This window comes from Oryzias latipes, chromosome 14, assembly GCF_002234675.1.
Source record: "Oryzias latipes chromosome 14, ASM223467v1".
NCBI classification, from domain to species: domain Eukaryota; kingdom Metazoa; phylum Chordata; class Actinopteri; order Beloniformes; family Adrianichthyidae; genus Oryzias; species Oryzias latipes.
This window is the reverse complement of record NC_019872.2, coordinates 26739426-26764769: the sequence shown is the minus strand read 5'-3', so window position 1 is coordinate 26764769 and position 25344 is coordinate 26739426. Positions and strand designations below refer to the sequence as shown.

The 25344-nt window shown below is 40.4% G+C and overlaps 1 protein-coding gene across 5 annotated transcripts in view; it reads left to right on the top strand.

Moving 5' to 3' along the window:
* The window catches only part of LOC101175340 (glutamate receptor 4), a 170066-nt gene that overhangs the window by 104534 nt on the left and 40188 nt on the right, over window positions 1-25344 (top strand). For all 5 annotated transcript variants that reach the window (XR_002874661.1, XR_002874660.1, XM_023962862.1 and 2 more), the window contains exons 5-9: window positions 4199-4252; window positions 7345-7503; window positions 11536-11703; window positions 12918-13022; window positions 16118-16228. Coding sequence is in view for 3 of the 5 variants with exons in the window: in XM_023962862.1 (XP_023818630.1) it covers window positions 4199-4252; window positions 7345-7503; window positions 11536-11703; window positions 12918-13022; window positions 16118-16228 (597 nt within the window). In the remaining 2 variants the exon portion in view is untranslated. The remainder of the gene's footprint in view (window positions 1-4198; window positions 4253-7344; window positions 7504-11535; window positions 11704-12917; window positions 13023-16117; window positions 16229-25344) is intronic.

Here is a 25344-nt window from a genome sequence, read left to right as displayed (position 1 = left end):
GGAACCAGATGTTGACTGTCGGGAGGCTGAATGCAAACCTACGAAGAGACGCTGCAGGAGACTCAGCTGAAGATAGAAACCTCATCTCCGTGGTAGTTCTTATGAATGTGAGGTGGGTAAAGCAGATCTAAAATGTACGATGGAACCTCAGACAGATACCGGCCCGTTTCTGGAGCGGAACAAGATGAAGCAGAACCGGAAACTCCCCCTAGAACTCCTGAAGCTGCAGATGACCTGACTTGACGCTAAAGCATTTGGGTTTTTGTCCCCAACACCATGAGATGTGATGAGAACCTACAGGTCCTTGAACTGGAGCAGCTTCTTCCCCTCAGAGCATTTTTTATCACGGCTCTCTGTATTTAAAAGCTAAGAGGTTGCAGACAAAAACAAGACGCTGTGCCCTCTTTTGGCTAAGAGGCTTTATTAATTCTGGGAGATACAGGTGTGTTCATGTGGAGCTGATGTCTGGAGATCTCTGGCTGGACCTGTGATCCGCCTGCGTGGGTCATGAGAAGGTGAAGGACTCCTGTCAGGAGCTCTGGGGGGTCCAGGATGGTTGTGTGTTTGTGGTTTGAAAGTTGGTTTCTGCCACAATGTGATGTGACAAGAGGGGTTTACATAGGAGGCAGATGACTTTTAAGTTCAGGTTCAGGTTTTTATTTGCTGATCTCACACCTGGGCTGCACAGCCTCCAGTTGATTGGCTGGCCACGCCCAGGAAGGAAGCCATTTTAAACAAACATTTCAAATAATTACAACAAATATAGAAACATCCTGTAAATAATACAATTAAAGTCCTGCAAACAAAGACATACATAAATAAACAAACAACTCAAATCATTACAACAAAAGTATACACAAAGAAATCCAAATTCTTTCCACTTCCTGTGCCCAACTACTAAACAGGAAGTGAAGGCCTTTGCCACCATTTTGTTCCTTGTGCACCAGGAAGAGAAGGTGAGAAACATGACAAAAATCAAACCAAAAAAATGAACTTGCTTTTGGGTTTAGTATATCTACATACTGTGTCTATGTATATTAGATTAGATTTGTTTATTAATCCCACGAATGGGAAATTTCCTTGTCACAGTAGCATGGAGTTTGGCACAAGTATGTACAGACAGTAATTAACAAATACACATTTTAGAAAGAATATTTACAAAAATAACAGTGTTCTATATATATATGTTTATTTACATATATATAAAAATCTTTTACTGATTTGTGAGATCTTGATCACCTGTAGAGGGAACCCACCTACAGAGGTGTTTGAAAGAAGAGGGGCATCATGGGAGTTTCAGGCTGCTGCCTCTTTACTCTAGTTTTACAAATAAAGTTTGAACTTTTCAAGTTATCACAGAAGTTTTTATGGTGGCTGCACAAATGTAAAAAAAAAAAAGACACGAGAATTTATGACTGAACTTATAAATAACACGTTTTAATCAAAGACATCAGTGAAACAGATTAATTGACAGTTTTTATTCCTTTGTTAAATTTTTGGTTTTTTTTTTTATGAGAACTCATAAATTTTGATATAATTTGGTAAACATGAAATCGTGAAGCCAAGCTGCATGTTATTCCTCACTCTCTGACATGTTTGTAGTGGTTGCATTCAGCAGGAATTGAAAAAAAAATTGTTTAGAATATTCTAAACATTTGAGGTGAGTTTTTGTTTCTACAGAAATATAGAAAAAACTGTCAGATTTCTTATCTCATTTTAATATTTGTGGCATTTCAACTTTTTGTTACACACGTCTCCTCTACCATAGGTATTTCTTTTACAACAATAAACAATTTTCACAAATAGATCAAACGTAAATAAGAGACTTTAAACAGAGACATTTGGCATGAATAAAAAAAATCGACACTTCATGGATCTATGATGGTGAAAGTTCAATTAGACGCTGAACAATCGAACCCTGGAACTCGTTTCCGAGGTCCAAACGTCCTGCACACGTGTGCAAAGAAAACCAGAGAGTGAAGTCCGTGTCTGTGTGAGCTCTGAGTGGCGGCGGCGCTTCCTAATCTGATAAGTGATCATGACGGGTGAGGAAAAGCGCTCAGTGAGTCACAGCCAGATGATGCCGAGCATCCGTCACGCTCGCTGATGTCGGGTCGGTGGCTAAAGACATTTAGGAACCCAGCAGAGGCGCCGGCAAAGAGAATAACGGGGCAAAATTCTCATTTAGTTGTTTTCCTGCTGAAAGCTGCTGGAACGTCTCAGTTTCATGTTTTTATTTTCATTTCAAGACGTAAAACCAAAAACAAAATGTCAAATATGACTCACAGCAAATCTGAGTTTTAGATTTTTGCTTTTTAAATGAACTCTCATCTCTAGAAATGTGTTCTTTGTTTAGTCCTTGCATTTATTTCAAGTCAGGTCTCAAGTCTTCGGAAAATAGTCCAAGTCAAGTCTCGGGTCTTAAAATGTAACTTCAACTCAAGTCTCAAGTCTTTAGCTGTCACTTCAAGTCAAGTCTCAAGTCTCTGGCTAAACTTCAAGTCTCAAGTCTTTAGCTGTAACTTCAGGTCAAGTCTCAAGTCTCTGGCTAAACTTCAAGTCTCAAGTCTTTAGCTGTAACTTCAACTCAAGTCTCAAGTCTTTGGCTAAACTTCAAGTCTCAAGTCTCAAGTCTTTAGCTGTAACTTCAACTCAAGTCTCAAGTCTTTAGCTGTAACTTCAAGTCACTTTTTAAGTATTTAGTTGTAACTTCAAGTCACTTTTTAAGTATTTAGTTGTAACTTCAACTCAAGTCTCAAGTCTCTGGCTAAACTTCAAGTCTCAAGTCTTTAGCTGTAACTTCAACTCAAGTCTCAAGTCTTTGGCTAAACTTCAAGTCTCAAGTCTCAAGTCTTTAGCTGTAACTTCAAGTCACTTTTTAAGTATTTAGTTGTAACTTCAACTCAAGTCTCAAGTCTCTGGCTAAACTTCAAGTCTCAAGTCTTTAGCTGTAACTTCAACTCAAGTCTCAAGTCTTTGGCTAAACTTCAAGTCTCAAGTCTCAAGTCTTTAGCTGTAACTTCAAGTCACTTTTTAAGTATTTAGTTGTAACTTCAAGTCACTTTTTAAGTATTTAGTTGTAACTTCAACTCAAGTCTCAAGTCTCTGGCTAAACTTCATGTCTCAAGTCTTTAGCTGTAACTTCAACTCAAGTCTCAAGTCTTTGGCTAAACTTCAAGTCTCAAGTCTCAAGTCTTTAGCTATAACTTCAACTCAAGTCTCAAGTCTTTAGCTGTAACTTCAAGTCAAGTCTCAAGTCTCTGGCTAAACTTCAAGTCTCAAGTCTTTAGCTGTAACTTCAACTCAAGTCTCAAGTCTTTGGCTAAACTTCAACTCAAGTCTCAAGTCTTTAGCTGTAACTTCAACTCAAGTCTCAAGTCTTTAGCTGTAACTTCAACTCAAGTCTCAAGTCTTTAGCTGTAACTTCAAGTCACTTTTTAAGTATTTAGTTGTAACTTCAAGTCACTTTTTAAGTATTTAGTTGTAACTTCAACTCAAGTCTCAAGTCTTTGGCTAAACTTCAAGTCTCAAGTCTTTAGCTATAACTTCAACTCAAGTTTCAAGTCTTTAGCTGTAACTTCAAGTCACTTCTTAAGTCTTTAACTGTAACCTCAAGTCAAGTCTCAAGTCTTTATCAGTTGCTCTTTGTCTTTAAAGTGGGAAACTGCTTTGTTGTAATCTAAATCTAATCTCCATCTGTGATTTTGATGAGAAAGGTTTGCATGACACCCTTCTCATCCACCAGAACCGCTGCTCGGGTTGAAAGGTCAACGGATGAATTTGCTTTTTGGGGGATTTCCATTCAGGTGAAAACAGAGAGACTGATGAGAGCTCAGAAGAAATCCCTCTAAAAGCTGTACGGATGCTCACCTTTTTGAATATCCTGGGACTTTTCCCAAATGTCTGAATCCTTTTTAAATATGTTGCTATACCGTGTGGCAGCAGGATCTCCCATGAGCCTTCAGGATGAGCGTTCATCTCTGGGCTCTGTGGTTGTGTGTTGACGGTCACGTCCCTTAGAGCGGGATGTGTGAGGGGACGGCCTTTTCATTCATTTAGACGGTCGATCTTTTGCGCATTAAACCCAACGGACCCCGCGTCAACACACGTTCATGCCTGTCACATGCATCACCTCATGTAATTAACACCTGCCATGCTGTAATCCAGTCGGATTAACGTCTGCTCTGTTTCCTCACAGATTGTCAGCGTTGGAAAACACGTGAAAGGCTACCATTACATCATGGCCAACCTGGTGAGGAAGAAATGCTATTCCTCTTCAAAAGCCTTTTTTCTGCCTTATTTCTCTGTTTTTGATATGTAACTAATTGTAATCACCTTTCTACAGTTATGTGCACAAAGCATTAGTAAAGTAGTGATCAAACAGACAAAAATGTAAAAAAGGCTAAGGACAAACTCACAAAAAGACAGATTCCTTACTTTAAATGCTTAATAGAATAAATGAAAACCTTACATAAAGTTTATTTTTATTTTGGGTATAAATTGGCTACAAGAATTTGGATAAAATGGGCTAAAGAAAATCCAAAATCAGCAAAAAAATCTAAATGATGCACAAATGTTCACAATTTTAAAACAATTATAAATTTACACTTTAACAGTTAAATTGCCTCAAAAAATGATTTGGCTCATCAAAAAGACATTAATGAAAATAAAACATCTTCAAATTCTAAATAAAAAAAACAGAATCAACAAAAAAGGCAACTATACCCACGGTTGAGTATTTAGATGCAGGGTTAGTTCTGCGTTCTTATACAACGGCTAAAGTACAAAGTGATATTTATGCCAATATGTTGGAAACAAAACTTTTTGCGTAGCAAATGAAAAAATTAAAAATTTGCTTTCAAAAACTTTTTTTTTGCTTTTAAAAATATTTTTTTGCTTTTAAAAATATTTTTTTGCGTACAAATAATATTTTTGCGTTTACGACACGAATTGCGTCTCATTTTGCTTTCTCCCGATATTTGATTTTGCATTCATAAGTTTCAGTTTAGCGTGACCTATCAGCCGTCAAACAGCTGCTGATTGGTCTAGATTCTAACCAATCAGGTGACTCCGTCTCGTATTGATGGTCCCTGGAAAAAGACACGGACTTTGGACTTTGTATCGGTTCCGTTCAACCGGGATTATACCGTCTTCAACCATTCAGGCCCGTTTTTCTCTGAGTAACACACAGACTGAGTAACAAATCCTCAAAAATAAAATAAAGCAGGATTTTGTATTTATTCATGTTGGTGTAGCGACCAGCGTGATTAAAATGTCCGCAGCAGAAAAAAGACGGCAAAACTCCGACTCCGCCAAGTTACATTTTATAACGATTAAGATTTAAATTGAAATTTTGAAATATTGAGAGAAAACAGCATTTTTTTCAAGAATAATATATAGTTAATATATATATATTTTTTTTTTACGTTGGGCAAAAACACAAGAATTCTTAAAAAAAATTGGACACCCTTTGGATCACAAGCAAATTTACTCGAAGAAAAAAAATGAACATTAAAAGTAAAATATGGTATTTCTTCTGCTAAATACATTGAGTCTGCTTTGGTGAGCCATCATTCTTTTACTTATTACTGCTGTGAATCTATTCTAAAACTCTGCTTTGCAGAAAACGATAAAATGTGCTTTAAATCTTTTTATTTATTTATTTTAAATAGCAAACACATTTTAAAGTGAATCAAACTTGTTACCAATATGTTGCCTCGGAGGATTCACAGATCACACACAGGCCTGTTGATTTAATGTCTGCAGATAATTTTTACAGTTTATTTTACGGTTTCAGGAGATCCTCAGCCATAAAACCACAAATCTGACTACGTAAAAATAAATCAATGCTTAAAAAAAAAGAAAGTATGAATTCTTTTTAAAATGATTAAAACTGAAATCTTCTTCAGCCAAAGAGCAGAATCGAGGGTGAAAAGAGCTGATTGGGCTTCTCAGATAAATATGGCGACTTGATTGGTTAAAATCTGGACCAATCAGCAGCTGTTTGATGGCAGCTTTATTTCGCTAAATTGAAATTTGTGAATGCGAAATCAAAGATAGAAAAAAAGCGGGATGACACATAACGCATGTTTAAAACATTTGTGTAGCAAAAAAAAAAAAGTTTTTTGAAAGGATATGTTTCTGGGACTTTTTTGTTTTGGTTGCAATTCTGGGCATAAATAGCAGTTTATACTAAAGATAACTGTAAAGAAGAGAATGTACAGCTTTAAATAAAACACTAAACATTCCTTAGATGTACACACATCTGTAAATACCAAATGTTTGAACCCACTGAATCCCTTTTGGAGTCAAGGGGTTGCTGGAGCTTATCCCAGCAGAAATTTTGGAAGGACGGCAAAACACCAGAGTCAAAGGCCATAACAAATTAACCTGTATTGATGTTTTCTTAATATTTGTTTATAATTATACTAATAGTGACTCATAAATTTGGGGAGGCAACTGTGATGCAAAGCTTTTTTTGGTCCCCTGTAGCTCCGCCCCTGGTTTAGGGTTACAGAAAAAGGAACTCAGTCAGCTGTTAAATTATCCGTTTATTCTGTCCAACGTGCTAAACGGCTTCATTGATCCCTTTTTCTGTTCATGCTGACTGTGAGCTAAATGCTAACCATAATAAAGGCTTCTCAGCGTAATAAACAAAAGGCAAAAACATCCAATTAAAATATTATTTTACTATAATCCCCGTCTAATTCAATAGGGATTATTCCAGATTAGTTTATCTGTAAAATAACGAGTTAAGTAGGAAACTAATAGATTAAATGTATTCAAGCTTCTGTATATTAGTTACGCTACAAAATCAAGATTCTTAACTGTCATTTTGTTCAGTTTCACAGCACAAATATCAAAATAAAATACATGTTTATATTTTGTCGGGTTCAGTTCTGCGTTTGTTTTTCCCGCTGAGTGAAGCCTCTGGAATGTGTCCGTTTTGGCCCCAACGTGATTTTATGAGATTTTTAAGTACCTGTTGTAGTTTTACTGCCAAGCTATTAACGGGAGCGTAATATTCAATCTTTATGCCGTTTTCTTAATGCCTTCGCTTAAGTCTGTAATAGAGTGCAAAGCAGCAAAACTGCTCCTTCTCCTCTTTATTAATTGATGGCGTTGTTCAAGGGAATCTTCCGGCAAAATGTCGGGATCAGAAAAGTGAAGTGTGCACGCTTTTAAGTCGTCAAGAGTTTTATGTTTTATGTATTTATCATGATGTCTGTGAGCATCAGCCGGAGCATCCCTGCAGCATTTGTACCAATGTTTATACGTGCTGATGAATGCAGCGGCGTTTCCACTCATCCCTCGCCATGTGCGCTCCCGCTCTTTTCCCTGAAGGGTTTTAAGGACATCAACCTGGAGCGCTTCATGCACGGCGGCGCCAACGTGACCGGTTTCCAGCTGGTTGACTTCAGCAACCCTATGGTCATCAAACTAATGCAGCGCTGGAACAAGCTGGATCAGAGGGAATACCCCGGCTCAGACGCTCCACCAAAGGTATTCCAATAGGGCGAAGGTCACGCTGGCTGGGTTTGGTGTGAGGATTGGGTTCTCCGGTTTGTTTTGTCATTCTGTTTTTGTCATCCGTGTTCCGGTTTTGTACTTTCTTCCTGGTTGAAGTTGCTGATCCTCCTTCACGTCTTTCAGTTTGGTCAAACCTCGGCTGTCGTAGTTCTTCCTGTTTCCCCCTTAAGCCTCAATCACAACTGCCTTAGCGGGCAGAGGACCCGTTGGTGCTGTTCAAGAGATACGTGCACGCCCCTGACTGTTAGAAATGAGGAAACGTGCACGACCCGTTCCTGCAGCGTTTGTGCACGGTCAGTATAACAACTACAGTAGAGTGTGGTGTAAGGACACCGTACCACAGCATCACAGGTTCAGGTAACCTTCATTCGTTTCACAAATACTTCACAATACGCCTACCACAAGTACCAGAATGGTACGTTCCATTTTTGTGCCGTCCCTTGTGCTATCTTGTAGGGTCTAGATCAGTGTTTTTCAACCTTTTCTGAGCCACGGCACACTTTAACCTTAAAAAAAATCCCGCGGCACACCAGCATCCAAAAATTTAAAAAAAGAAGGATAAACTCATAGTCTGTATTGATCTACAGCCCCTCCACAATCTCACATGCATTTTTGAGATAATTGTTACAGAAAAAGCTGGAAACTGCAGCTGTTTTTTTCTAAAAGATTCAATAAAAGTTAAGTTAGAAGATTTAAAAATAGTTTGATGTGTGTTCGTTGGTTTCAAGACGTCTAACGACAGATCTCCTTGTGCCCTGTCACTCTCACAACCCAATGCATCATGGGAGATGTAGTGCATAAAACGGCCGGAGATCGGTTTTCGGAGCTTCATTGTTTTGTTCACTTGTTCCACGGTCGGATACCGGATTCTGTGGAAAGCTACAGCGCAAAAGACGAGCTTTAGCTGCTATTTTTGTTAGAACTGAGCGACTTTACGAGCTAAATCGGGACAAGGAAGTGAAGACTTTAACCACTTCTGATTGGTCAGACTGATGACATGTGATTAAGCTCCCCAAGAATGATTGGTGGAGACAGTTAAAAGGACGGGACTTTTCCAAAATACAGCCGGAGTTGCAGCTGAATCGCGGTACGGTCATTCTTATCAAAATGTCTTTAATAAAATAAAATAAACGCAAAGAAAAAGTATTTTACAATCTTTTATATTCCTAACTCCTCAGTGTTTTATCAGGGCCTGTTTGGATGAACACAGAGCTGAAATCCTGGAGATGGAAAATGTTTTTACATCAGTTAATGAGGGCAATTTTCCACGGCACACTTGACCATCTCCCACGGCACACTAGTGTGCCGCGGCACACTGGTTGAAAAACACTAGTCTAAATGACCCCACAAGACGCTGAACCTTTTTTCTTCAATGATTTGTGATCTTCACTGGTGTCCATGGATTACATGAAATCTTTCCACCTTTATCCACCTTTGTCATGGTAGGGAGAACACGTCAATGTTAGGGTGCTGACTACTTTCATTTACAAATATGACATCATCCATTTGCCAACAATGAAATCTGGTATTTATCAACATTTCACGAAGACCATTTATGAATCCACTGTGTTCTGATGAAGAAAAGACAGATGATTCATATAAAATAACTTTAAATACATTTTTTCATTGAGTAAAAATGCATCTGGGAAATGTTCTGGACACTAGGTTCTGGAATTGTAGATTCGGACTCTACAATAAAATGGCGAACGGCCTATGTAGTGAGTAGTGAAGGAATTCGGACACAACCCTGGTCTGCTTCGCTTTGGGCTCCTAAACCGTCGACTCCTGACAGGTTTCCAGATGAACTTTTAGTACATGAAACATTCTTATTGTTGCCCATGTTTGGGGCTTAAAAGCTGTTAAATATTGGCATTAAAATTAAGGCCTGGATGGAAGAGAGGAGAAATACATTTACTCATTTCTACACACTCACTGCTTTCAACAAATGATGATTTCAGAGTTTTCAAAGATGTTTCTTAAATCTGAGTAGTAATCTAAAATTACCCGATATTTATATTTAAATTAAGTCAAAATGCATGAGAAGTGACGGACAGGAGGATGCAGGACGTCAGCGGTCTGCTCCCGCATCCGCCTCCGTCACTCGCAGAGAAGTGACAGACTGACCCACTTTCAAGCCTTCTTGAGCCACACAGATTGCAAACGCCACTGGGGCAAGAAGGCATCACGCCATGCCGGTTTGCAAACTTGTCCACCCCCCCACCCCCCAGAGCAAATCTGTGTGTCCAACAAGGATTTCTGTTTTCCAAAGCAGATGCAGCGGCGTGGAAGGGCTGAGGGTTCTGCGTGTTCCTTCAAAATAAAAGTCTACACCACGCCAATTTGTGTTGTTTCCCAACACTGCATTTCTGGAGAAATTGCTCTCCCTCCTGAGAATCTATTCAGCCTAATAGACCCCCCCCCCCCACACACACACACACACACATTAAATTATCTGAGTCTCAGTTCAACCAGTTTTGGGGCCGGCAGTGATTTGGGGTTTTATTTACCTGATTTGTGTCTAAAAGTGCAGACTCTGCTTTTGTGTGACTGTTTTCTGTGTCCTGACCCCCCCCCCCCCCCCCCCCCCACTCCACCTCCCCGGTTCTGGTTCTGGTTCTGCTGGAAACCTGCAGCTTCCCTCACTTCTGCTGAACATCAATGTTTCAGTTCATTTCGATTCAATGCATAATTCTGATTAAATTATGAAACCACAATGTTTTTAATCTGAGATAAATTACCTATTCAAGGAACATTTTTTTTATTACAATTAAAATATTAAATTTGTACTAAATGGATGTTTTTTGTTGGATTATAACTGGATAAGGTCTTTCGAGTTTATTAGTGATTGTGTCTGAATGACACTCAAGCATGACCGTAGAACAGCAATGTGTTGTTAACCTAATAATCCCATTAAAATGAGATTATTATTGCATTCTAATTTGTCTTAATCGGATGTCATGTTTAAATATTTTAGCACCGGGCTGAATTCATTAGCATAGAAGTGTGATTGGAAAAATTAAAGCGTTTTTTTTAACGGTTTGGGCTGCAGTCCTGTTTAAAAAAAATGTCTGCAGAGTTTCAACAGATCAGTCATTTCAAACATGACCAACTGCTTGTTGGTTTCAATAGTTCTAATGGGATAAGTGCGGCTGGACTCCACAGAACATCCAGCAGTTCCTGGGAAAGTACGTCTCTGTCAGAGTTAATCTGCTGTCACCAAAGTAAAGGCCCGTCTGTGAGGACTGCTGGGGAGTCGGTCCGGACCTGCGTTGTTTATGTGCGTGACTTCAGGCCTGCTGTCAAAGAGTGACGGTGAGGCGACTGTGGCTGTTTCTGCTAAAAGCCTGGACGCTCTGCTTAGCAGCGGCCTGATAAATAGGACTCAACCTCGGCCTGAGGCAGAGTTAATGAACTCCTGCTAGCCGGGATAATTAATGCCAGGCTGCTTCCCGGCTGGACAAAACCCTCTTCCCCGTCTTTCCCCCTCTGCTCTCTCCATCAGTCACTCAATTGTTTTTTTTCTGCGGTGCCAGAGGTGAGTTTTAGGGAAATGTGTGGCTTTTTAGTGAGAGAGTGATCAGAGGAAGCTCAGGCTTTGGGTCAAAGATAGATTAGGGCAAGTTGGGAGGCTTACACTTTGTTGGAAACATGCGCTACTCTTCTCTCCTTCTTGTTCTATTTCCAGAAAATAATGAGCAGCTGCTGCAGGAGCTCTGAAGCAGGAACTCTGCCTCCTGGAAGCGCCAGTCGAGCTCAGTTTCCCTCTAAAAGGATCTGACCGGTAGAACATTGTACCTGTCGGCCCAAATTAGCATTTAATTGGCTTCATACCTTTTCCTGGTGTGTCTCGTTAAGCCAAAACAGACAGAGCCGGTAACAAGAACTGCACTTTTACAAACCACATTCATCCTCCAGCCAGCAAAAAAAAACTACCTCGGTTTGTCTTGAGCGACAATCCTTTGGGGAATTCTCCTGCCGGAACGATGTCTGTGATCTGCCCCTCAGTACACCTCAGCTCTGACGTACGACGGCGTGATGGTGATGGCCGAGGCCTTCAGGAACCTACGCAGGCAAAAGGTGGACATTTCCCGCCGAGGGAACGCTGGCGACTGCCTCGCTAACCCCGCCGCGCCCTGGAACCAAGGCATTGACATGGAGCGCACCCTGAAACAGGTGAGGAACTGCTGACCTGCTGCAAATACTTTGTGCACTGTAAATATGTCCCTGTGTCCAAAGCTGAAGCAAGAAAGCCATTGCTCCTGAAGGAAATGTCACGGAGCAGCTACGCACATTTTTGAGGCATGTTGCACAAATGAGAATTCGTCAGACATGAATATACGTGGAAAGAAACTTGTGGTCTTTATGTGAAATTTTCACAGATGTATCACGGATGAACAAAATTAAAACCGCCGAAAAAGTACGGATAAACCACGCAAAGAACACGTTAATCAATGTAAAAAAGCCAAATCTGTACCAAAAGGGGGGCGTCAGTTACATAATGTGAACGTGATATAAAAGTTATGCATCAGTGCACGAAAAGTTTGTGGAATCTACAAATTAACGAATGCAACTCGCAAAAAGTTACTTAATAATTGAGCATAAACTGCGTAAAATACACACAAACTGCTAAATTCTCACCCGTCCAAAAATTCTGAAAATAAATCCATCTTGGAATTTACCATTTGGATGGTGGGTTAGAAATCCAAGGAATCTGGTTGAAGTTTTGGCTAAAGATGTCCTGATGTCAACCAGTGAATCGGATCCAAAACCGATCAGCAAAGACTGATTATGATAGGAATTGAAACGTTAAAAGAATCATTTACACCCCTAAATAGTACAAAGAGTACAAGTGGATAAATTAGTTAAAAATGAAATAACATTTATTGAATGTTTTGTTTTTTTCTGTTAACACTATAAAATTTATTTTTCTTTTTTAAATTGTAGAATAACATTATTATTATCACATAAAGTATTTTTCGCTCATTTATCTATCATATTTGTCATAGTAAAGAATACATCTCTTCATGTCTACATCAATGCCACTGTCTTTATTTTTGATGCCCATGACTTACAACAGATGTCTCCGTTTATACTAAAAGAGAGACGTTATTCTGGAGATCTGCGCTTTTCCATTTTATAAGGGTTCAGAATGTTTTAAGCAGGTTTATGTATCTTTAAGTTGTTGTCATATTCTGACAGAAGCTTATCAAAACAGAGTTGTTTATTTTTTAGATCGTCCATTTATTTTCAAGACCTGGAAGGAACAGGAAGTGATCCTAATTTCTTTTAGTTTCCTGCCTTTTCAGGTTAGAAATGTCATTTTTTTAATATAAATGTATGGATTATGCTGTATTTTTGTTTTCTTTCTGTTTCATTTGTGCCTCTAGGTGCGTCTGCAGGGATTGACAGGTAATGTCCAGTTCGACCACTATGGACGGCGGGTCAACTACACCATGGATGTGTTTGAACTGAAGAATAACGGCCCCAGACGGGTAAAGCACCACACAGCACCGCCGTCATGTATCAGTGTTTCCGCCTGTCTCAGCATATCAGGTTTAACCCATTTCTATGGCAATGCGGACGCGTTTAGAATGGATGACTCGATCTCTGAGGCTCCGCCTTTAGCTCTTTGTGGGACCCGCCCATTTCATGACATCATCCTAGATCTGGCCTCGGCAGCGTGTCTGCGTCTCCCCCACGAAAACGAACAACATCCGAACTTTTGCAAGGATGGATGTGCATACTGTGCATTTAATAGGAAAGCGTTTAGAAAGTGGGTGTGTCTGTTAGCCTGGGGGCGGGGCTGGCAGTGCAGACTCTTCCTGGAAGAGGCTGTTCCTCACGTATGATGTCACAATGTGAGAACCTGCTCCTTTTTGTGGATTAGGAGGGGCTGGTGTTAAGAGATCAGGACTAAAACACATGAATGAACCATCTAGATTAGGGATCACCCACCCTGTGCCTTATAGGCCGCCGCCCTGCTTGTTTTGCAGCGAACCCCGCTCCAGTAATTGCTGCTCACCTGGATCAGGTGTGTTTAGTCAACCAGAGACTGGCCAGATTCCACCCAGCCAATCAGCAGGGCGGTGACCCCTGATCTAGATGGTTCATTCATGTGGTTTACTTGATTCCACTGTCATTTTGTGTTTTATTGACCCATAAATCTGGCCAAACTAGCCAGCCAAAGTTGTAATGTTTCAGCGAATCAAAGTTAGTCCAAGTAACTCCTACTTACTGGTACCGTTGACTTTAAACCATCACAAGATCATTTGAAGTTTCTACATAACCGCCTGCGTCTGTATGTCTTCATGTAGATGATTCATGCCAACTGATGCTGCTGTCGCTTACATTTGGTGAACTGAGATTTTTGGTTCGTGCTCTCATAAAGAAATAAAACAGGCGCCTGCGTCTCCGGATCTTATGAGAGTATGCTAATGAAATTCGGGGAAGACGTGAAAAAGAGGCGGCGAGAGCCGCCGGACAGAATGATGAAGAGAGGATGAACTGAAAGAGAAAGCGATCGAGGCGGAGGAGCGAGTCCCCCCATCAATCATGGGCTGCTTTGGCCCGTCTTCCTCTCAGGACGGCGAATGCGTGCGGGGTCGCAGCCTCTCCCACACTCATTCCACATCCCTCCATCATTCTGATGCTCCAGCGCTTCATCTCCACCCCTGACTTATATCTGTTTACGGCTGCTGTCAAAGCCGCCGTCTCAGATCAATACATCCACTTTGGCGTGTTCTGGCTCTGCAGATATTGGCTGTTTATTTTGAAAGAAGGCGCTACCCCCCCCCCCCCCCCCGCACTTCCCTTCTTACCATAGAAAGTGCAGATATTGAGATGCCTCACAAGTCACGTGAAGCCCGAAGGCTCAGCTGCAGACGTCGCTCCTGCCGTCGTTTTCAAAGAAGTCATGAAGGTTGGAGGCTGACCAACAGACAACAACGTTAAAAGAATGACTGCATTCATAAATATCACCCTATTCAAATCGTACAGGTTTATAGAGAGTTTTGACTGGAATGCAAATGGATTCAAGTCAAGTTAAGTCAACTTTATTTATAAAGCGCTTTTAAAAAAGCAGAAGCTGAACAATGTAGAATAAAAACAAATCAACAAACTAAAACAAACAGAATAAAATCAATAAAAATCGATACATTAAATAAAAATAAATAAAACCAATAAAAATAAATAAATAAAACCAATAAAACCAATAAAAATTCAAACGTTGTGCACCTTCTATAAAGAAGGAAAATGATTTAACAAATCACTTTTAGCATCTTAAGGGCAAAAAAAATACAGATTTTAAAAAAAGTTTGCTTTATTAGAGCAGGAAAGTAATTTCTTGTGTGTTTTTGGGGATATAAGTAAACACAGACGTCACCTATAGGCAGACTGTTGTCTGTTTTGAGAGGAAATGCGAATAACGTCACCCATAAAACACGTTTGCCAGCCGTCATCTGTATGCGGCGATTGATCCGACTCTGTGTGAGTCATCGTTTCTATGGCAACTACTCTCACCAATTAGAAAGTGAGCTTGTTGGAAGGCCACACCCCTACTGCTCAAAGGGGGGTGGCTACACAAAGCATTTTGAGCATCGGAGTTGGGAGCCAGCAGGAACCAACTACTTTTATCGATTCATCTGATTGGCCAGTTTATGACATGAATAATTTGCAATATAGAAATAAATAAGGAAAAAAAAACTAGGATAATCAAGAAGATGTTATTTAATAAAGATACTAGAGGAAGAATGTTTATTCTAACCAATAGAACGACTGAGTAACAGCTGTTTATTTCTCTATAAAAGTCTACAGGGTTTCGGCTTCTTGGAGCCAGCAGGTACTTCCTGTTTGGATCGCCAGGGGGAGGAGCCACTCAGTCCAGTTCTCATTTAGCCAGTGTTAACAACCGAACAATGTTAAGAGTTGTTAACAGTAAAGTTTGACTTTTCTGAAGTGTTTCTCTTGTTAAAGTGAAGATTTTTTTAAAAAAGAGAGCAAACCATTCTGTATGAAAACTTCCCATTAACCCCTCTGACCAATTGCCTGCTTCTTGGCCCTTCTGGGCATTCTGGGTAGTGTAGTCCTAGCCCATTATACGGCTGATTTGTTTCGTGTAATGTGTCCTACAATATGGTATGGCCCTATTGTCCAAAAAATATGGTCAACAATATGTTTGGAATCAAACTACAAGTAAATCCGTGTCTGGTGTGAAGCTGGTCTGCTTTCCGTGTGGAAACCTCACTTTCCAAGCAAATTTTAGATCCTTAAATTCATGAAGCTCCCTGGTTTTGTTGGATATTTTCTGCATTTATGTTGTTCTTGCTGTGTTGTCTAACAATCTCTCGGCTTTTGCTGTTTGTAGTAAAAATGTTCTTTTCTGAAAACAAGTTAAATCATCGTCATAAAGTCTTAAATCTGTCCGTCGCTTTCGGCTTTGAGACACTTTTTTTTTTCCGGTGACATACTGAGGAGTAGGACCGCGACTGTGAACCAGCGGCGCATTCGTCTGCTCCCACTGTTTTTTTTTTTTTGACACATTTTGTGAAAAACTGCTTTGGCGTGGAATCTAACCGCCTTTCCGTCGCAGATCGGCTACTGGAACGACGCAGACAAACTGGTGCTGATCCAGGACTCTCCCCTGCTGCCAAACGACACGACGGGCATAGAGAACCGCACCGTCATCGTCACCACCATCATGGTAAGACAACGGCATGCCAACACTCATCCTGCATGCAGCAGCAGCATTCTCCGCGATTTGTAACGCCAGTGGGAGACGCTATTATCTAACGAATCACATTAAGGCTTAAGCGGGAGCCTCGGGTTCAGCGGCTGCTCGTCACACGTCCAATCCTAAAGCGTTTGAAGGAGAAAACTCTTAGGAAAGATCTGGATGTTTCCTTTACAAAATTGTAGCTCTCTGAGGAAATGGATTTGTCTAAAAAGATCATTTCCACGCAGGTTCTGTCAATCCTCCTTTCCCGTGCGTTTCGCCTTGCATCAGTTCAGGCTTTCTCTACGGTTAACACACTTTAAAGAGCGGTGGGATTGGGTATTTGTCTCCTCTGAGTGAAACCGTTGCAGAAGTGTGAGGCAATAAAGGTCAGCAAAGCTGAGCAGCTGTTTGCAGATTGAACACTTTTTAAAGCTGTCAGACATTCAGAGAGCGAATGAATGGCCTCTGCATGGCTTGTGAGTCTGTGACCGTGAGGCGGCCGGATGTTGAAGCGTTCATGTTGCGGCGGAGTGGAGGGAAGGAGGTGGCAGAGGACAGTCACAGCTCAGCTCAATCCTCCCTCTTTGCAGCCCCTGATGAGGAACCCCATTTTAAGAAACTGACCCCCAGTCGGACGCGAGCAAGATTTGAAAGCCCTTAATGGCAGAGTGACGGACGCGGCAGGCCGAGCCCAAATGAGGCCCTAAAGACTCAGCTCTGTTAATGGAACCCCCTCCCCCCCAGGTCAGAAATCCCCAATGCAGCCCGTCGACGGGAAAAGCTCATGCAAACGGCGGGACAAGGACGGCCTTTTTTATGAGGATGCTGGACTGTAGAGGCGTCTGATTACAACAGTGGAGGCCACGCCTGTGTGTGTTTGTGTGTATTTGTGGGCTCACATGTTTGTGCAGCTCTGCTTCTCATCTCCCCCTTCACTCTGTACTTTTTCTGATGGACCCCCCCCCCCCCTCCAAGGAGAAAAATAACTCAAAGAACTTGTCATTTTGCTGCTCCGACATTGCTTTCAGCTTTAGACTGAAGCTCTCATGATCACCTGCTTCCCATCCGTCACACCCGCGTGCAGCGGGACTCTGCTTCTTTCAGACCCCCCCACCCCCCCATCTGCCTTAAGGCTGCTTTCATGGTAGAAGCTGGACCGATTGTTGTTGGGACGTTGATTTTCTCCAAACTGCTCCTCAATTTTTACTTCCTTTTAACCCCTTCATGCTGGGGTTTATTTCCTATTGGATAAAAAGTTATTAGGGGGGGGGGGGGGGTCAAAATGATGCTAAAATTGAGGGATGGGCAACTGGAGTGTCAGGTGTGTCCAGCCAAGTCTGCTGTCCCTGACGTCTGGAGGCCCAATCCTGAAGTCTTGGATTAGAACGTACTTTGTGAATTTTTTTAGCGACATCCAGCGTGCAAAGATTAAGCAGAAACAAACCACTTTTTGGTTTGTTCTACTAATTAGCCCATAAATGTAAAAAAACCTTTGTAGAGTTACAAGTTTGTGTTAAAAATCAGTTCACAATTTTTTTATGTGATCTTACAACATGTATCTTTGTTTATTTCACTTATTTGATGGTTTTTAACATCAAATTTCTAAAGTTTTTTTTAGCTAAAAGTCAGGAAAAAAGTTTAGTTTTACCACATTCAAATGTTTTTTTTAGCATTTAGCAAAAGAAGGGTTCATTGCATCTTTGTAAAAAAAAAAAAAAAATTAACAATACAATAAATGAATAACCGCTCCAAGCTTAAATTTCACACACAAAAAAAATAATTTTTCTACTGAAAATCACATTTTGGATTCATGACTCTGCTTCATATTTTCCATGTTTTGTGTAAAATTTAGTGTTTCTTTTTTTTTTATCACAATCTCTCATTTTTGGAGGATAGCTGCAGTTTGAGCGAAGAATGGAACACATACAGTTATTACCACCAAATAAAACTGTCATATATGGGAAGCCTTCAGCTAAAAAAAGAAAAAAAAAGGAAAATGTATTTGAAAGAATAAAAGTTGAGACGTCGTTGGTCCCATTTCCATACTTTGAAGTTGCTGCTGTATGAATCCAAACCGTTGTTGTTTCTGAAATGTACCGTTCTGTTTGCTGCAAATAAAAATGCTCAAGTATTTCACCTCTGCTGTCATTAATAACAGTTTTAATTTTTGAGGCTTTTTATCAAAATCACCTGCAGTTATTGAAATGTCATTTTAGTCACAAACAGGTCAGATCTCAGAAAAGAAAAGACTATTTCTGTCTGGCGTTTAGGACTGAGGATCAGAACAGAATTCTTAATAGGTCGTAGACTTTAAAAAGTGCTCATGTTTGCAGATTTAATACTTCTAAAGATGCTGAACTTAAAGTCGTGATGCTCATCAAACGGAGACATGAAGCTAAAAGCTCCTAGTTCCTCACTGTGAAACATTTGGGTTTAGTGCCTCCAGAGAAGATACAGATGTAAAGTTTAATGGCAACGACAAACTAAGATCCACTCTACAAAATCTGATGACTTGTTTTAAAAATCAGGATGATCTCAGTATAAAAAACTGACTCTAAACTGGCTGATGCTCACAGGAAAGAACGAAGGCTTCCTGTTGCTGCTATTTGGAAACAGACAGATGGTCAAACAGGGGCTGAGAGGGCAAAATCCAAAGTTTTACGTACTCGTGAAAAAGATGTGCGTTTTAAACCAAAAGACTTGGGGTGTATTCAGACTGGACACATTTGGTTCCCTTAAAGTAAACCAGAGTTCGAGTCCGTGGTTTGGGATTGTTTCCAATCGGACTGAGCTCCGCTTCACCCTGAGTGTTCTCAGTCTGAATTCAGAGCGGAACAACTGAACCGAAACGGCCACCGTAGCCGCTCATGTAAGCAGAGCAACTTATTGAAATGTGGTGGGATGAAATGCAGGCTGAATAAAACACAACGTGCTGCACGTAGCTTCTCACTGTTTTCCAGACAATCTATGTGTCATAAAGTCTTAAAAAGGCGCCGTGCCGCACGCCTCCACGTACCAAAGTCAAAGGTTTTGTACCTGACCTTGATGCAGAAAATACAAAGTTAAACCATCCCAGCAAAGGTTACGAAGGGCAGGACTTTCACATTTTTCTGCCTCTTGTTCCTTTGCCCCGCCCCTCGTAATTCCTGGCCAATGGGCGAGGTGATCTTTAGCCACGTGGTTTTGTTTACCGGCTTGGGTTTGAATCAGAAATGTCCGCTTGACTCGGACTCGCTCGCTGATGACCTGTCCAGGGTGTCTCCCGCCTTCGCCCAACCGGAGCCGGGACAGTCTCCGGCAACCCAGCAGCCCCTAGCGGGTTGAGGAAATGGATGGATAGCATCGAGCGCCCACATTGGATTTCTTTCTTCTACCCTTTGATCGAACCACTGAAAGCGTCACATGCCCAAAGCCGAGTCCCTGATTGGTTGTCGCACCGCGTCTGTACGTTGAAACTCGCACCCCTGACACCCGAATCGCGTCCCCTGTGAATGCAGCAATAGACTTAAGCTACATTTGGTTCCACTTTGGCAAAGCGCTCCACGCCACAGACAAGAACTCCTACGTGTCATGTGACATCAAAGACAGGACAAAGCTGTGGGCAAAACGTACATAGTGTTTTTTAATACTATAGATACACACGTTAGAAACCCCTCAATGTCTGAATTTATTTCCAGCTAATTAAAAAACAAATTCCTTTCCGTTTTTGCTTTTAGGTAGAAGCTACATTTAGGGGTGTATTTTCTATCATTTTGTTGTGTTCCTGTGTCTTTGAAACTGGATTTAGTCTTTTTTTTATTTCTGTTATTTTACATATTTATTGTAAATGTAAAACCCAACCAAAGGACAAAAGCTGCAAACCAGCAGCTCCTGAAAGCCTCATGATAAGGCTAGTATGTCCATGTTTTTATATCTGTCCTCATTTAATAAATAAAGTCGATTCAGTTCAAGTCATTTCAGAGCCGAAGTGGCTTGTCGCATATTTGGAACAACAGGCATTAAGTCGTTAAAGAAGTACAGTTTCACACAGAAAATAAGAACTTTTTGCAGTTTCAAGCTGAAAGCTTTTAATGTTCAAAGTCTTATTTATAACCATGAAAGCAGTTTAATTGTAAATCAGTCAATTTGACTTTGTGTGTAATTAGAGGTGTGTTTTTTAACTGGTTTCCTCCTTTAGTTTTGTCTCCAGTCGCCGTCTTATGCAGGCTTTTAACCAGCCCGTCCAACCCTGTGCTTCGTGTCTCTGTGGTCCGAGTCCTGTAGATGACGTCATATTCTCCCCCCGTGCGTTTATGTCTGCTTTCAAAGACGGTAAAGAGAACACGGTCGCTCTTTATGTGTCACAGCGAGGTCATGGCGTTCCGCTTTCATCCGTCTTCAGGCCGAAGCGTCAGCAGATAACGAGGCTCCTCAGGACCTCTGCAGGCCGCCTCCTCCTGAGCCCGAAGCGCCAGCAGAGACACACAAAGACAGAGTCTGACTGTCGTTATATCGACAGCAGAAAGCTGCAGGCTTTGATCGAGTTTCTGGACTTTAAGCTCCTCTGCTCTTTCAAACCTGGAACAATCTGTCACAGGCCGAGAGATCCTGCTGGGGTCGTTTGTCCTCCAGGAAACCTCCTGTTTGGAATCATCCTTCAGATGGATGCAGGTTCCAGAGATCTGCTCACCTAATCCATCGCATTTTGCTCCGCAGTCATTGTCATTTCGTGTCTTATTCTTATCTAATGTTGTGTCTGTAGAAAGAGTTTCTTTACATTCTTGCAGATTTTTGATCTAAATTGAGAGTTTGAGTAAAAGACCAGTTTGCTGGGTTAAAAAAAGCGTTAAAATGTGTTTTATTTATAGAAACAAATGAACTCCAAAAATCAAATTCGCACATTCAGTTTACAGGAATATGGGAAAGTTTGATTGAATTTACACAACCACACAATATGCATTTAACACAAATTACAAAGCAACGCATGATTGAAAAAGGGCAAGAATAAAGAAAATAAAACCTTAATTAAAAATAGACAATAAATTCATGAAAATACAACAAAGAAATAGAATATAAATCTATTCAACCCCTTCATTTAATCTTAATTTTTTAAAATGTACTAGCCAGTTTCTTCCATTTTAGTAGTCATACACTAACATTTATAGTACAAGAGAAATGTACCAAAATAACCTTTTATTGTTCTTTTCTGATAAATTGTACATTTTGGGGTTATGAACTTTTTTTGGGACCTTTTTAAAACATCCTGTTGAGCATTTCAGACACAAATGACAAACACATTTCCTTCAAAATTATTTGATTGATTTGATTTGATTTGATTTGATTTGATGCAGCCTGATTTAAAAAAATAAATCCTCCTCCTTTGGTTTCCACCTTCAGAAGCAAACCCCCGGTCAGTTGTTTGTGGAACCATCGGACATGTGCAGACCGGGTCACCAGTGACCCACACAGAATAAAGTCGTAGACTGTTCAATGGAGAGAAAATGATCAAGCACATTTTTTCTATGAGCATGCTTTGGGGCGACCACTTATGCAACATGTAAGGGTGAAGCAGGCGTGTTGTTTTTTCATTTATCAACCACCTAAAGTCCTACGCACTCCCCAAGGAGCCCATGATAAGTGTGCTTCATCCTGACTATTAGAAATGAGGAAATTAGACCATCAGAGTGTAGTTTTTGTGGACATCCTATGGACGCGCCCATGTGTGCAGCAAGAAGGGGGTACTCGCACCTTTCTATCAACTCGAGCAGTTTTCACTAGTGTGCCATGGGAGAGATGGTTTCATTCACTGATCTGAAAATATTTTCCATCTCCAGGATATCAGCTCTGTGTTCATCCAAACAGGCCCTGATAAAATACTGAGTAGTTATATCCTTTTAAAGACGCTTTGATAAGAATGACGGTACTGCGATTTAGCTGCAGCTACAGCTCTGTTTTCGGAAAAGTCCCTTTAACTGTCTCTGCAAATCATTCTTGGAGGCTTAATCACACGTCATCAGTCTGACCAATCAGAAGTGGTTAAAGTCTTCACTTCCTTGTTCTGATTTAGCTCTTAAGTCTCTCAGTTCCAACACAAAAATCCGGTATCAGACCGTGGAACAAGAGAGCAAAACCATGAAGTTCAGAGAAGCGAGTCTGTCTGCAATCGGCAGCTGTTTGCACTACATCTCCCATGATGCATCGGGTTAAAGTGACACGAGTCTTCCCTGTTAAACGTCTTGAAACCACAACGAACACACATCAGTTTTTAAAACTTCTTGATGAAATCAGAGGTCAACAGTTTAGTTCTCCTTCAAGGTTTGTGTTTCTTAACAGCCAAACATCCCAGAGTTTGGTCCAAGTCATCTTTCTAACTGAAACACTTTTCTAATGACGTCTGGATTATTTTATATGTAGAACTTTAGATTAAGTTGAAGTGGCAAACAGACACAATTAAGCTAAATTGAAACAATTTAATCATCTAAAAAGAAATAAGACATTTTTGTTAAAGTTTTCAAAGACTTCTTTTTTGATGGAGAAAAAAAGAAAAACTAATAAAACTTCAACATGTTCACTTTTTGTGTAGCTACAGAAAACAAATATAATGTTAGTCTTTTTGTGTAACATTTGTCAAACATATTGTGATCATATTATTGTTCAAAAATTACAGTAGCCTTTGCACCAACATTAAAAACATTTTTTTAAAATAAATCACAATTTAGACAGAATATATTTGATTTTTGTGAGGTTCCATAAAACTGCATGTTAATAAACTGAAGGGAAAAACAACTACCAGGATAAAATTTCTAATAATTTAGTTGAAAATTATTACTGAAAGCTAACTAAACTTTTATTACATCTTTTAGAAAAAAAAAGCTGCAACGTCCAGCTTTTTCTGCCCCAATTATCACAAAAATGCACGTGAGATTGAGGAGGGACTGTAGATCAATACAAACTATGAGTTTCTCCTTTTTTAATTATTTGGATGCTGGTGTGCCGCTGGATTTTTGTCAGGTTAAAGTGTGCTTTGGCTCAGAAAAAGGTTGAAAAACACTGGATTAGAGTGTGGTGAAAGGACTCCATCAACCATCCGTCACAGGTGTGTGAAACCTCCATTAGCTCTACAAATTTTATATGGTACACTTACCGCACGTACAACAATGGTACGATCCATGTGGTCTTAAGACTAAGACACACCGCCCCCCCCCCTAAGATGAGGCCACGCCTCTCTACGACCCTCCACAGACGCGGACGACCCAAAGAACCAGCAGCTCTGTACGGGTGTTTGTGACCAAGGCCTAACAAGTGCGATTCATTTCATTTGGATCTGTTAGATCTATTGGATCTTGCTAAAAGTAGGTTTCGATAGATGTATACTTTTTGTACCTGAACAATTTTCAGGTGAGTCCTGCAGCGTCTCAAACCAGCCGCTCTTGGTGTTCTGGCCACTTTATTTAGGTTTCCAGTTGAGTGTTTTTCTGTTTGAATGCAGCGAGCTCCTTCATGTCTCGTACTTTAAGGAACCAACCAACCAAGTTTTTATTGAGCCTGGAAGGATTCTCAGAATGACAGTACGAGTGCGTTGGCCTCTCTCACTGTTGCTGCGGTCCCACCGCTGTGTCGTCTGAACAAACCCAATGACTGTTTGTCTGCAGAATGTCAAACACGCGTCCAGCAAAGCAAACACGGAGACTGGAGCCTGTGTGCCCGTGTTTATAATGGCATGTTTAATTAGTCCCATTAGGCGGTGAGTGACGCCGTGGGGTTGTGATTATTGACCGGTCTGTCAGCCGCATCGGCCTTTTGCCATGAAGATCTCAGCAGCGGCGCTCTCTCCTCCCGACGGCATCATTTCTCTCCTGGAGCAGCCGGCGCTGTCGCCTCATAAATCTCATGAATTTGGACTGTTTTCACTTTAATATGCACTTTGGTGAGACATCACTTAGCAAACAAATCCGTTTTCCTAACAACTAATAAGGGTCGGCAGAGAGCCAGTTTGTTAAAAAGTGATATTAACTCGTTAAAGTCAAACGGACTCCTGCTACGACCTTCATTTAAAAGTTTATTTTATAGGAGCATGGTGTATATTTCTATTTTAAATGCTCTTTTTGCTAACAGCCATTAGCATTAAAAACTTCTTTTGGTTTTTCCCTTTCATTGTTTGTCTCTATTTACACCAAAGTTGTTTTCTTTTGTAGCTCAGGGTTTCCAGACATTTCTTTTTTGTAAGTGTATTTATAAAACATCTTTGACGTCTCTGTGCCACTAAAGAAAAGAAAAAAAACGCCTCAACAGCAAAAAGCATTGGCTCCTCCCACTGCATTGGCTAAGGAAACCTCAAATATGTAAGGGTTAATGGGCGACGAAGTGTGCATTGTCACTTTTTAACGCACGCCGTGGAAGCCTGAACCGTCCGACGCGAAGTGCGTTAAAAGTGATTATGCACACTTCGAAGGCCATTGACCCCCTTATATCATGGTCACTTACAAAATAAATAAATAGTAACCCGTTTTTAGTCCTTAATTCTTGTTTTTTTCCACTGTGGATTGCTTTTTTCTCACAATAAACGTAATAAATAATCCGTGTCGCGCCGCACCACCGCTGCAGTCAAGATTCGGCGATATAAAGCGATATATATATATATATATATATATATATATATATATATATATATATATATATATATATATATATATATATATATATATATATATATATATATATATATATATATATATATATATATATATGCTGATCGTCCCGATGGTTTGAATAAAGCATCAATTTAAGAGGGAAAGCTCACCTCTTACTGCTTGTTTTTGTCCAAATGATGAAGCTAAAGGTTGTTATAAAGAAGCTGGTGCAGTGATCCAAAACATTTAAGCTAGGTGACCGGAACTTCTTTTTTCCCCATGCGGTTATCCTGTGGTGAATCACTTTTTAATGCACACCCAGCAGCCAATCCGAATAGAGTATTCACCCAGACCATGGTATAAATTAGTAATACTAGCAAAACATACCATTTTAAAACCATCAAGACTGTCAGAGTATATCTGAAAACAGATGGGAATTCAAATAGCCACAGCAACTTTATGGCCCCTTTTTAAAGGAATGAAGGAAGCGAA